General features: G+C 40.6%; 1 protein-coding gene across 2 annotated transcripts; it reads right to left on the bottom strand.

Annotated features, from left to right (window-relative positions):
* Positions 1 to 316: 316 nt before the first annotated feature.
* Positions 317 to 12,735, bottom strand: LOC111963455 (prolyl hydroxylase EGLN3). 2 transcript variants are annotated; one of them, XM_023986905.2, is made up of 5 exons: positions 12,148 to 12,735; positions 2,228 to 2,347; positions 1,463 to 1,599; positions 1,167 to 1,240; positions 317 to 468 (listed from the first exon to the last, which is right to left on the bottom strand). In XM_023986905.2, exons 1-5 carry the CDS (start codon positions 12,631 to 12,633, stop codon positions 431 to 433), a joined length of 855 nt encoding a protein of 284 aa, XP_023842673.1. In that variant the 5' UTR covers positions 12,634 to 12,735; the 3' UTR covers positions 317 to 430. The 2 variants fall into 2 exon arrangements, with proteins under 2 accessions (XP_023842673.1, XP_023842674.1); XM_023986906.2 differs by lacking the exon at positions 12,148 to 12,735 and adding an exon at positions 10,690 to 11,145 and having other exon boundaries at positions 340 to 468.
* Positions 12,736 to 13,980: the final 1,245 nt, after the last annotated feature.

Below are 13,980 nucleotides of genomic sequence, written 5' to 3' on the forward strand. Positions count from 1 at the left end.
ATACAACAAACCAGCATGCATGAACTGGTAAACAATTATTTTAGAACAGCAGTAGTTAAAGGAGAGAATTCAGTTGATTTTAACCCAACTACATTCTTTAAACTATATTCTATAAAGACATTTCAGGAAGAAGTACAGTATTACTTGGGTTGATTCATTTAAATACAATGACGAGAATCGCTGTTATTGAAAGAGCAGAAAATAATTTTATTTCTAAATATATGCACAAAGCCATTAACGTCTCTTCTTATCATCTACCACAACCACACATCTTTGTAGCTTTCAACATCTTTGTAGCGTTTAGAAGAGGTACCACAGCACAGTCCAAACAGTGATTAGACCAAAGCATGACAACTCTGTCAGCACAAAGGATTAGGGATCCAGTGTTGTATTGTGTCACACAGGGTGGAGTCTCTTATAAGGTCAAAGTTCAGGGAGTACTGCTTCCGTCCGGGTCTTGGATGGAGGCTGAAATAGATTAATGCCATTAAAGCTTTGGTAAAAGGCTGAGAGATGGGCCTGGAGAAATGGAACCACTCTAAAATTCATAGAGTTATGGATGCAAGGACTTAAAACTACTGTATAAATTATAGTTTTAGGGCTCTATTCAATACGGCTTGCAGAATTTCAGCTTTACGCTGTGATTGAAATTTAAAAGGCAATGTTCCCGGTTTAGCTGAGACTGCATTCACGGTAAATGCTGCATATGTCGGCTCAATCGAAAATCACCTTTACATTTCTATCGTGGAATCTGTAACGCTTCAGCTTTCCAGACTGAACAGAGCCCTCGAGCTCTTAAACATGTTTTGAGGCTATACAGTGTGTCTTTACATTTAAATTGTTTAGAAACATTGTAGTAAAGCAAGCGTATATTTTGGGTTCTGATGGAGTATGACAGTTGAACTAAGTTAATGAGGCATTTATATGTTAAACTTTTCAAGAATCAATGGGTGGATATGATTAATCTATAAATCTGAAAATGGATGTAGCGACTAAGTAAAGGATTAGGTTACATTAGGATACATGGTGTAACCTGATGCCAGTTAACCTGACCGTAGTAACTACAATGTTACTATGCAGGAATAAGAGCAACTTCATGTAAAGTGTTACCGAATGTTTTTGTTTACACATAGATGTAAGTTAAATAATCCAACGGAGAAATGTACCTGTTAAGTCTCTAAACCGTCTCTTTGCTTCTGCCCTTTCTTCTGAATCGAAATACCACACGGTTATAGCATATCTGGAACAAAGCAAAATTCTGAATTATTATTATTATTACATAATTACATTACATCTTCTTTAGCATTTTATGAAAATCTAACAGTGTCAAGAAAGTTAACTGAGAAATGTCTTCTGTATAATAATAACAGTATGATACATTCAACAGCAGATTCAGACATTTTTGCATATGAATGAACAGAATAATTATCAGTATAATAACAGTATGATAAATCAAACAGACCTTGTTGCATATGAAGGCTGCACCTCATGTGGATTCCTTCTATCTGACCAAAAGAACAGCAGTCTGTCAAACAGGGGCTCAACATCTGCAACGTAGGATTTGCCTTCGGGAAAAATGCGAAGAATTCCTCCATGCTCCTGCCAAAATAACAAAGACACATTGTTTATTTCAGCTTTACAGAATAGCAAGTTGAGCCATAAGAGGCTTGCTCTGCAATTTACAAAGATCATAAGCCAGAGGGGGTTATAATAAACAGTGGACGGCAATATCTCACATTTTCATTGTCTCTAAAAATAAACCATAAATATGACAAGAATTTTGATGTTATAAACGGAACCGAACAATTAAACTGACAGTACAGTGACTGTCTTGAAAACCAAACTGTAATCTGAAAGGACTGTGGGTAATTGCGTGTATCCCATAGTAAAAAACATATAAAATGTCATAAGAATATGTACGAATTTAAATATATAATTGGACAGCAAACGCTTAGTTTTATGAGACAAGTTTAAACCTAGACGTTTCGGCCTTCAATTACCTTCTGCAGAAGACCATTGAAGGCCGAAACATCTATTTTTTCAACTTGTCGAAATAAAACAAATATTTTTTTATGGTGAGCGAGCGATGCGCCTTTTCATGTCCAATGATCTCTACACATTTTTTAGGTTGCACCTCTGCTCGCGTTGGTTGAGCACCATCTACTTTTTTCCGAAATTAAATATATGCAAAATTATGTCATAAATATGTTATAAATCTGCAGCTCACCTGGGGGTTCCAGTTTTTGTTGAGGTAGTAGATAGAGGTGATGCAGCGACCGTCAGCGTTGGGATTGTCCACATGTTTCACATATCCTGTCCCTTTTCCTGGATAACACGCCACCATCGCCTGAAACAGACAAAACAACCCACAAAACATTAGTTCTCAGTCTGTTACACATTATAATTTGTAACTCGCTGATCATGTGACAATATGTGACATGATAACTGTAGTGTACACCATTACAGAAGCCTTTTTTGTGAGAAAATATTTGTGGAAATGCCTTGACTATATTCTAAGAATATAGAAATAGTTTCTGCAAATCAGAGATAAAAAATATAACATGAAGACATTTATGGGTTAATATCTTGGTTGCAGAACATTTCCTGTAAGCGTTGTTTGGGGAGGGAGCGTTGTGGTTTCAGCAGAACTGGCCTACGTGCATTCAGTCAGCATCCAAGGAAGCACAATTAACCAAACTGTGGTAATCTATCTTGTGATAAGAAAGCCAAGAAAAGCCCTCAAAGCAATGCAGATGAAGAGACGTGTGGTTCCGACCAGGGGTGGGCACATTGGGTCAGATAGAGGGTTTACTAGAGGCCAAGTGACATTCTGTCATGTAACATTTCATTTGGGCATCAGATATGGAACACAAGTTAAGGCTAGTACGTGTAGACACGAAGGAACGTAATCGGACAAGGATTTATTTGTTTAATAGATGTACAGTGCCTTTGAATTAGTCCATATTTTGTTTTGTTACAGCCTGAATTTTGAAAATGGATTAAATAAATAGAAATCTCACCCATCTACACACAATACCCAATAATGACAAAGTGGAAAAATGTTTTTAGAAATTGTAGAAAATGTATTGAAAATTAAATACAGAAATATCTAATTTACATAAGTATTCACACCCCTGAGTCAATACTTTGTAGAAGCACCTTTGACAGCGAACACAGCTGTGAGTCTTTCTGGTTAAGTCTTGTGATGGAAAATTGTATCATGGGAAGAGACAGCCTTGAAAATGTTAATCTTGTCTTTCGTGTCATCACTTCAGATTGGTACTTTATCCATCTAAATTTGACTGTGACCTCTCCAACTTGCTGTTAATAAACAATGATTCATTTAAGATTGATTTCAAGTGTCCCATGTGTAGAATTTCCACAACATTCTCTAAGAGCTTTCCACGCCTGAATTGTGCAACATTTGTCCATTATTCTTTTCAAAATTCTTCAAGCTCTGTCAAATTAGATCATTGCTAAACAAACCTTTTTCAGGTCTTGCCATAGATTTTCAAGTAGATTTAAGTCAAAACTGTAACTAGGCCACTCAGGAACATTCCCTGTCTTCTTGGTAAGCAATTCAAGTGTAGATTTGGCCTTGTGTTTTAGGTTATTGTCCTGCTGAAAGCAGACTAAACCAGGTTTTCCTCTAGAATTTTGCCTGTGCTTAGCTACATCCCGTTAATTTTTTATCCTGAAAAACTCTTAACGACTACAAGCATACCCATAACATGATGCAGCCACCACTATGCTTGAAAATATGGAGAGTGGTACTTAGTAATATGTTGTATTGGATTTTCCCCAAACATAACACTTTGTATTCAGAACAAAAAGTTTTTTTTTTGCAGTATTACTTTAGTGTCTATTAGCTTAGTATTGTGGAGTAACTACAATGTTGTGGATCCATCCTCAGTCTTCTCCTATCACAGCCAAGAAACTTTGTAACTGTTTTATAGTCACCATTGGCCTCATGGTGAAATCCCTGAGCGGTTTCCTTCCTCTTCGGCAACTGAGTTAGGAAAGACGTCTGTATCTTTGTAGTGACTAGATGTATTGATACACCATCCAAAGTGTAATTAATAACTTCACCATGCTCAAAGGGATATTCAATGTCTGCTTTTAAATGTTTTACCCATCTACCAATAGGTGCCCTTCTTTGCGAGGCATTGGAAAACCTCCCTGGTCTTTGTGGTTGAATCTGTGTTTGAAATTCACTGCTCAATTGAGGGACCTTACAGATAATTGTATTAGTGGGGTACAGAGATGACGTAGTCATTAAAAAATCATGTTAAAACACTATTATTGCAGACAGAGTGAGTCCATGCAACTTATTTAGACTAGCCATAACAAAGGGGTTGAATACTTAGCGACTGAAGACATTTCAGCTTTTCAGTTTTAATTCATTGTAAAATATTCTAAAAACATATCTCCACTTTGACATTATAGGGTATCGTGTGCAGACCAATGACAAAAACATCTAAATGTAATCCTTTTTGAATTCAGACTGTAACACAACAACATGTGGAAAAAGTCAAGAGGTGTGAATACTTTCTGAAGGCACTGTAAATAGTGAGTATGTGACAGGTTATGATATGACCTTCAACTAGGGATTCCACAGCACTATTCTCGCAGCACAAACAGCTGTGCCTTACTAACTCTCAGGAAACGGGAAGAGGGTTCCCCTGAGATCCTGCCCAGAAAGGTTTGACCGTTGGTCCTCACACATTATAGGAAAAGGTCACTGGACTCAGACTGCCTACACATGGAATTCAGCTACTGTGTTGCTTAACAAGTGACATCCCAAAATTCTTTGTTGGTCAAGACCAGCTCTGGTGAAAAAACTATGCATTTCCTCCAAGCTAGAAACTTTAGAATGCAAAGTGGACAAAGGGACTGATCTGTGGTCTCATTTCAGGGAAAACAGACTAAAAGTACGTGAATACTTTAATTCCAAAAGGCTATATATCCAATATCACAAATGTTGGTAAATTAGCTATTTTGTTCAAAGAACTTATGAAAGACATTGGTGTGTTTTCCCACATCTAATCATGTCATGGGGTTTTTAAATGACAGACATGAATTTGTTTGAAAACTATCAGTTTATGGTTTTATTTCAGAGACAAACAATCACATTGTGTTGCAAAACGAGATACTGTATACCAGTGGAGGCTGCTGAGGGGAGGACGGCTCATAATAATGGCTGGAACGTCACGAATGGAATGGGCATCAAACACATGGAAACAATGTGTTTGATGTATTTGATACCATTCCACTGATTCCGCTCCAGCCATTACCATGAGTCCGTCCTCCCCAATTAAGGTGCCACCAACCTCCTGTGCTGTATATCCGCCTCACTCTCAGAGAAAAAAGTAGTACTGCAAGGTTTTACACAGTCAAATATGACAAATAATTGGTAAAAACTGGTAAAACCTACAGGAGTGTAGCGCTCCAGGAACAGGGTTGGAGTTAAAACCTACAGGAGTGTAGCTCTCCAGGAACAGGGTTGGAGTTAAAACATACAGGAGTGTAGCTCTCCAGGAACAGGGTTGGAGTTTAAAACCTACAGGAGTGCAGATCTCCAGGAACAGGGTTGGAATTAAAACCTACAGGAGTGTAGCTCTCCAGGAACAGGGTTGGAGTTAAAACCTACAGGAGTGTAGCTCTCCAGGAACAGGGTGGAGTTAAAACCTACAGGAGTGTAGCTCTCCAGGAACAGGGTTGAATTAAAACCTACAGGAGTGTAGCTCTCCAGGAACAGGGTTGGAGTTAAAACCTACAGGAGTGTAGCTCTCCAGGAACAGGGTTGGAATTAAAACCTACAGGAGTGTAGATCTCCAGGAACAGGGTTGGAGTTAAAACCTACAGGAGTGCAGATCTCCAGAACAGGGTTGGAATTAAAACCTACAGGAGTGTAGCTCTCCAGGAACAGGGTTGGAGAGCCCTGATATAGGGAATAGGGTGACATTTGGGACAAAGCCTAGCTCTAATCTAACACTGTAGCGTGAGGCTATATTTATGATGGGTTGAATTTATATGGTAGATATACAGGATATGAACATTCCATTCCAGCTAAACATTGGAAATACAATATAGCGTTTTGCAACAAAACCCATCTTAATACACATCTCAAATCTATGAATAAAAAATCTGAGAACAGTAATATTTTACACACACATAAAGGTACCCATTAGCATTCATTTTTGATGAAAAAACACAAGTGAAAAATTGGTGGATATAGCGTTTTGGAATAAACCCTTCATCTTATCCTGCGATTTTCAGTTTCTCCAGGAAGAGTCCATATTAGGTTCCTCAAAGAAGAATATCCCCAGACACGAAAACAAAAGGATAATATAATGACCATAAAAATAGCATTGGAATCGTGTCATGCCAGCAACCTAACAATTTCACAGCAACCTTTAGACTATTCCTTAACAATCTCTCTCCTTTGATTGTTGAACGATCACTATTATGCACACACCTACATAATAAAGCTGTAATAAAAGCCTCTTCTGGAGCAACATCACAAGGGTCTTATCTGATAAAGTGATCCTTTAGTTTATTTGCACCGCAGCATTATTCCTGTCGGCACATACTGAGGAAAGGAGTATTATGACGCACCCAGTGTTTACTGTCTACAGTGGGGGCACGTATGCACGTACACCCAGTGTTTACTGTCTACAGTGGGGGCACGTATGCACATACACCAAGTGTTTTACTGTCTACAGTGGGGGCACGTATGCACGTACACCCAGTGTTAACTGTCTACAGTGGGGCACGGATGCACGTACACACAGTGTTTACTGTTTACAGTGGGGCACGTATGCACGTACACCCAGTGTTTACTGTCTACAGTGGGGCACGGATGCACGCACACACAGTGTTTACTGTCTACAGTGGGGGCACGTATGCACATACACCCAGTGTTTACTGTCTACAGTGGGGCACGTATGCACATACACACAGTGTTTACTGTCTACAGTGGGGCACGTATGCACATACACCCAGTGTTTACTGTCTACAGTGGGGGCACGTATGCACGTACACCCAGTGTTAACTGTCTACAGTGGGGGCACGTATGCACGTACACACAGTGTTTACTGTCTACAGTGGGGCACGTATGCACGTACACCCATGTTTACTGTCTACAGTGGGGCACGTTGCACGCACACACAGTGTTTACTTCTACAGTGGGGGCACGTATGCACGCACACACAGTGTTTACTGTCTACAGTGGGGGCACGTATGCACGTACACCCAGTGTTACTGTTCTACAGTGGGGCACGTATGCACACACACACACAGTGTTTACTGTCTACAGTGGGTCACGTATGCACGCACACACAGTGTTTACTGTCTACAGTGGGGCACGTATGCACGTACACCCAGTGTTTACTGTCTACAGTGGGGGCACGTATGCACGCACACACAGTGTTTACTGTCTACAGTGGGGCACGTATGCACGCACCACACAGTGTTTACTGTCTACAGTGGGGCACGTATGCACGCGCACACAGTGTTTACTGTCTACAGTGGGGGCACGTATGCACGAACGCACCCAGTGTTTACTGTCTACAGTGGGGGCACGTATGCACGTACTCACAGTGTTTACTGTCTACAGTGGGGCACGTATGCACGTACACACAGTGTTTACTGTCTACAGTGGGGCACGTATGCACGCACACACAGTGTACTGTCTACAGTGGGGCACGTATGCACGCACACACAGTGTTTACTGTCTACAGTGGGGGCACGTATGCACGAACACCCAGTGTTTACTGTCTACAGTGGGGGCACGTATGCACATACTCACAGTGTTTACTGTCTACAGTGGGGGCACGTATGCACATACACCCAGTGTTTACTGTCTACAGTGAGGGCACGTATGCACGTACACACAGTGTTGTCAAAGAAGAGTGAAAACATATGAAGCAAGAGAAAGGAGGAGTGGGAGGAGGGGGAAGTCCACACAGAGCAGAGCTGGCAGGCTGCCAGGATGTTGAAGGTTTAGTGACAGTGCTACGTGTCCAGCATGAGCCAGCAGACGCAACATAGCACTGCTAGGTCTACAGGCCTCTCTCCCTCTCTTCCATCTCTCTCCCTCTTCCTCCCTCTCTCCTTTTCCCTATCTCTCTCCATATCCCTCTATATCCCGCTCTCGTTCTCTCTCTCCCCCTCCAACAGTGAATGACTCCTCAATCAGTCCAGACAACAGACAAATTAACAGGCTGTGTGTCAACCAGCTAAAACACTCTTTTGACATGGTTTCAGCTTTGTCGCCTTTTCTTTGTAATGATATCTTATGAGGAAAGTTGTGTCTTTAGAATCCACTGACATTTGTTATGTTTGATCAAAACTGCTTCCAAATGTCAACAAATAAAACATCTCCACTGAGCAGTTAAATCAATGAAAATAGTGTTATCAAATAAACAAGTGACAAAGATACTCCAGCACTCAACCGTCTATAAATCCTTCTTTAACATGAATAAATTACACATGATCATTTGCTGCTGTTATTTACACATTATCATCTGATAAATGGTTTGTCCACATAAGGCTGGGAGCAGGATCCAGTGATGTGAGAAAGGGAGAAGGGTGTTGGGCTGTGGGTGGTGGTGGGATGTGCAGTACTGACTGACACTATGGCCGAGTCTGGTGTGTTGCAATGTAGTATAGTGTTCACACGCTATTTCCTGCTTGAAACTCTGATTTTCTGAGAGTACAAACAGCTATAGGCAGTGTGAGGAGTCACGTACCACCCATCACTTCCACTGCAATCAGCACAACATACATGTGTTTGCATCCCCTGTTGACTGCATATAAGATCAAAGTTACTGTGAATAGATTGTGGGATTGCCATGGCTCTATGCAACAACGCTTTACAAAGCCCTGCAAAATATGTAATGAAGTATGTTTACAGTACGTAAACAATTGGTCCAACTGTAAGCCTACACTTTGAGGCTCACAATTATTACAAATATATGATGATAAAAAGGGGAGTATTAAATTCACAAAACGGTGGCAATCCAAAGTTCACTGACAACATTTTAAAAAGTGACTGATATGTGACTGATATGTGACTGAAAAGTGACTGATATGCATTAAAAAAGTATATAATTCAGAATGCATAGGCCAACTCTTAAATGAATAGAATAGAATACAATATTAGGACATAAAAATCCATATAGCCCAATAGTTGTGTTTTACATTGACAGGGGTGCAGTGGAAAGGGTCGAGAAGTTCCTCGGTGTCCAAATCACCAAGGACTTAAAATGGTCCACACACGCGCACTGTCATGAAGACCTCGTGGGACCTCAAATCCTCAAAAAGTTATACAGCTGCACTATTGAGAGCATCTTGACGGGCTGCGGACATCCCAGTACATCACTGGGGCCGACATCCCTGCCATCCAGGACCTCTATATCAGGCGGGTTGAAAGGAAGGTGCAAAAATCGTTGAAGACTCCAGCCACCCTAGTCAAGCGTCGGCTGGAGTGGTGTAAAGCTCGTCGCCATTGGACTCTAGAGCAGTGGAAACGCGTTCTCTGGAGTGATGAATCACGCTTCACTATCTGGCAGTCCAAAGGACGAATCTGGGTTTGGCAGACGCCAGGAGAATGCTACCAGCCCCAATGCATAGTGCCAACTGTAAAGTTTGGTGTAGGAGGAATAATGTCTGGGGCTGTTTATCATGGTTCGGGCTAAGCCACTTAGTTCCAGTGAAGGGAAATCTTAACGCTACAGCATAAAATGTCATTCTAGATGATTCTGTGCTTCCAACTTTGTGGCAATAGTTTGGGGAAGGCCCTTTCCTGTTTCAGCATGACAATGCCCCTGTGCACAAATGAGGTCAATACAGAAATGGTTTGTCAAGATCGGTGTGGAATAACTTGACTGGCATGCACAGAGCCCTGATCTCAACCCCATCGAACACCTCTGGGATGAATTGGAACGCCGACTGTGAGCGAGGCCTAATAGGCCAACATCAGTGCTCGACTTCACTCATGCTCTTCTGGCTGAATGGAAGCAAGTCCCCACAGCAATGTTCCAACATCTAGTGGAAAGCCTTCCCAGAAGAGTGGAGGCTGTTATAGCAGCAAATGGTGGACCAACTCCATGATTTTGGAATGAGATGTTTGACGAGCAGGTGTCCACATACTTTTGGACATGTAGTGTATGTACCTCTTTCACTCCAGTATCCCTGCACATTGTAAATATAGTATTGGAACTGACCCTGTATACAGTATAGCCTACTTACTTCTCACGTTCTTCTTATTTTTATTTATTGTGTGTTTTTGTTCTACCTTATGTTATTTTTACTACTACATTGATAATAATTACTGATTATTGTTGGGTTTAGTGCTTGCAAGAAAGGCATTTCACTGTATTTGTGCACATGACATTAAAAGTTTACATTTGACTTGTTTTAACCCCTTATATATAAACAGTACATTTGTAAGAACATCATATAGACCTAGGCCAGAGTCTAACATGTTATATAAAGTTTAGGTCATATAATAACAATATACATATTTCTTCCATCAATAATACGTTTAGAGGTGTGTCCACAACTGTAGAGTTTATAGTAATGTAGTACTGTACAGGCCTACTAAATTAGCTCTGTCGTCAAAACAGTGACCCCCTCAAACACCATGGACACGCTCAATTTACGCAAAACTGTCGCACAACTTACCTTCGATCTTTCTCGAATTATACTTTTCCCAAGTCGACCGATGCAAAGAGAAACCAACTTATCGATTAATGTCAGAAGGAGGTGAATAGCCTCGCACCTCCTTTCACCTCCATTGACCCAGGCTATCTTATCTCCTCTAATGTTCCTTTTGGAGACCCCAAAAGGGCCAGGACCAGCCAGCTGTCCATCCTGCAGAACTCCAGAGTAGTGCATCTCTTTCACTTGGTTCAAAACAAAGTGCCCAACCAATTCTCCTAGAAAGTTGTCCACGTAAAAGAATCCTTGGTCCAGTAGAGATGGGACAATCTGGTCCATGGCTAACCGCTCCAACTCTGCGTCCATTACATGTTGCAGAAGAGGCATTTTGACGATTTATGAGGAATTTAATGCAGGTTAAATCAGCTCCTAAAGTTGTTACTGCAACTGCATGGTAATGTCAGTGCATCAGGGTATGGTTCACTGATAAATATGTATCAACAATGCACCCCTTCTCGCTCTCAGAAACGACTAGATTCAATTCTTAAGAAATGAAATGTCACAGAAGAGTTGTGTTCTGCAGCAACTCTAAACTCCAAACTATAAACAAGCTGCGAATGAGGCACCTGGATATAACTACGGAACGTGCAAGATGTGTTGTAGCACCAGAGGGGCGGAGGGAAGCAAGGACATTCATTCATTCTATTGAACTGACTCAGAACGCCTACGCACGATCACAGACGATTAGGACTACATTTACGCCTATAAATGCATATTATTCTATATGCACAATTACAAATAATACAAACGATAAACGATGAATATCCCTCATTTTAAATTTGGGCGTCAAATTAAAGTGATCGTTTAAAATTGTGTTTTTCATTAGGCGAATGATAAAATACAGACGTTTATAAGTAGATACAAATTTGTGTAATTGACCTTTGCACAAACATCTCCAATGCAATTTATATATAAAAAAGAAACATATATATATATAGATATATATATATATATGTTTATTTCTGTGCGCGTGCGTTAGGAGTGTCCCCCGCCATTGAGGATTCCACCAGGCGCATGTAGCCCTCTTGAAGCCGCTCGCTGCACGTCCTCTCCATTAAGGTAAACATGACCATGGCAAAGTGCCACAAACCCCGACTTTTGCATCCCCATGAAAAGTGTCTGGGTATAATAATAATAACAATAATAAATACAAAATATAAATAATTTATTGAAGTATTTATTATTACTCAGTAATTGTGTATAATTATAGAATGGTGTCAATTTCTAGGCTAAGAAATATCAATATGACCCCAAAGACAGAACAGGTCGATTGAATCAAATATGAATAGACAGTTTTTTCCACCTTTTGCCCTAAGGAATAGGCTATACATCCTAAACTAACACATGCATAATTTAACTCGGTTAATATGAGTGATTGTGCATTAATACCAGTCCGTCCTGATTGGGTAAAATACTACTAACCTTATGCCTCCCTTTAATTTTGTAGCTTCCCAGTTTACCGTCGGCATAGGTGATGAGTTTATCCATCCTTGTCAATAGAAAGCCAAGGTTTTCACAACCTGTTTCAGTCCCTTCCACCCACGCAATTTTATCACCTCGAATGGATTTATTTTTGGCAAAGTTTCCACCTGCAAGTTCCCCATCTTGCATCTTTCCACCTTGGTGAATGTGTCGGACTTCTTGTAGAACGCGCTCTCCAATTTTGTTTCCGAGAAAATTGTCCACAATGCACAGACCATATGAATTCATACATGGCACAATATATTGCAAAACTAATTTGTGAGGGTTAAGTCTTTTATGATCTTTAGATTTTGGCCTGTAACTGCGGGGTCTTCTGAGGCCACTCGGCAAGACCCCCTCCCTCGACTTGTCTTCATCATTATTAACAGTGATTTTACCCTTTGAGGACACTTCCAAACTGTGGTCATCCACTGCAATATTGTTCATTTTGAGGGCTTTTCTTTGAAGACAAGAGTCCCCGCTAATTGTTCTTCTCCTAAAGTAGTCCAATATCTTCCGACTGAGCCGTTTGATACTTGTCGCGTCAGTATACTCAATTGATAGTGGGCTCGTTTGAGTCGTAAGGCTGAAGTAACCGACTGCAGTCGAAAGTCGAGGAGTGAAGTCAGGGGAGGTGCATCTGCGACACCCGAAAGTCTGGCGCTAATGTGGTTTTCCAACAGCAAGACTCAGATCAACATGACAGTGCAACACAGTCTCACATTCAATTCGCGCATATATGTACAAAATGTATTTCAGCAGATTTCGTGCGTTTTTGTGCATTTTTGGGGTGGTTCAATTCGTTTGAAAATACACGAATTTCTGTGCTACTTAAATCGTGCGAATAGACACGAATTTAACCAGTAGGCGACACACAAGCCGTTGCAACAACCATGTAGACGCGATCATTTGTATTTCATTTTTGTTCTTCTTAATGGCTAATTCAACGTCATGAATATACAGAAATGTTGTCTTTGTTTAACCATGTTTTAAAATGTGTCGTTGTATGCCTATATGTACTGTTTTAGACTTGCTGAACAGAATTTTTGAGAAAAGACGCACATTTACGTGCGACTTAATTCGTGGGAAATATTGTTTTATTAATGCCAATGCTGTTTTCTGTGCTTAATTTCGCTTAATACTTTGGATACTGGTGCACTTGTAATCAGAACGCCTTTTTGTCATGTAGGCAACCATACACGATTTTCTTCATAACCCATTTCATATTTCGTGGAGCCTAAATTACACCATTTTCTTCATAATGCATGTATTACATGTTAATGTAAAATAATGAATTATGTTGGCTTACACTTATGGCCTTTCCAAGGCCTTTCCATACCTTAAGGGAACATTTTAGCACTCCCCATATGGTTAGTGAGAAACGCCACATTGCAAATGTAAGGTCCCTTACTAGACGTCCTGCAACGTTTCTAAAATTCGTGGACGGCGTCGGGCCGTGCGCGGGGGAGAGATCTTTCAGGAAGTCATCAAACGAAATCTCTCGGACGTTCGGTTTCCGTTTTATAAAAATAACAAATTTTGGTCATTTTTCCGCAGTCTCGGAAATTCCCACCACAGGGAAAATAAATAATATTGCAAATGCACAAGCACATTGCAAATGCATGTGGCCTTTTCTCCTAAACGGAAAATATTTCGAAGATGTAATGGACAGTTGGCCCCGAACAAGATGGCATCGAGGCCTCAACGCTTTTTGAGTTATGGCCATTTTTCTGGGATTAAAGGTCAAAAACGCAAAGTAGGGTGCTAATTTGACCGCTTCACGTCAAAGTACAT

This window comes from Salvelinus sp. IW2-2015, linkage group LG4q.2 (assembly GCF_002910315.2).
Source record: "Salvelinus sp. IW2-2015 linkage group LG4q.2, ASM291031v2, whole genome shotgun sequence".
In the NCBI taxonomy this organism is placed as follows: Eukaryota; Metazoa; Chordata; class Actinopteri; order Salmoniformes; family Salmonidae; genus Salvelinus; species Salvelinus sp. IW2-2015.

What these genes read in the sequence shown, in the direction of transcription:
- LOC111963455 (XM_023986905.2), bottom strand. Translation starts at nt 12,633, where the DNA reads ATGAACAATATTGCAGTGGATGACCACAGTTTGGAAGTGTCCTCAAAG. An exon ending in AAATTAAAGGGAGGCATAAG is followed by an intron (nt 2,348 to 12,147) that starts GTTAGTAGTATT and finishes TGTCTGTTTCAG; the next exon opens with GCGATGGTGGCGTGTTATCC. An exon ending in ACAAAAACTGGAACCCCCAG is followed by an intron (nt 1,600 to 2,227) that starts GTGAGCTGCAGA and finishes TTATTTTGGCAG; the next exon opens with GAGCATGGAGGAATTCTTCG.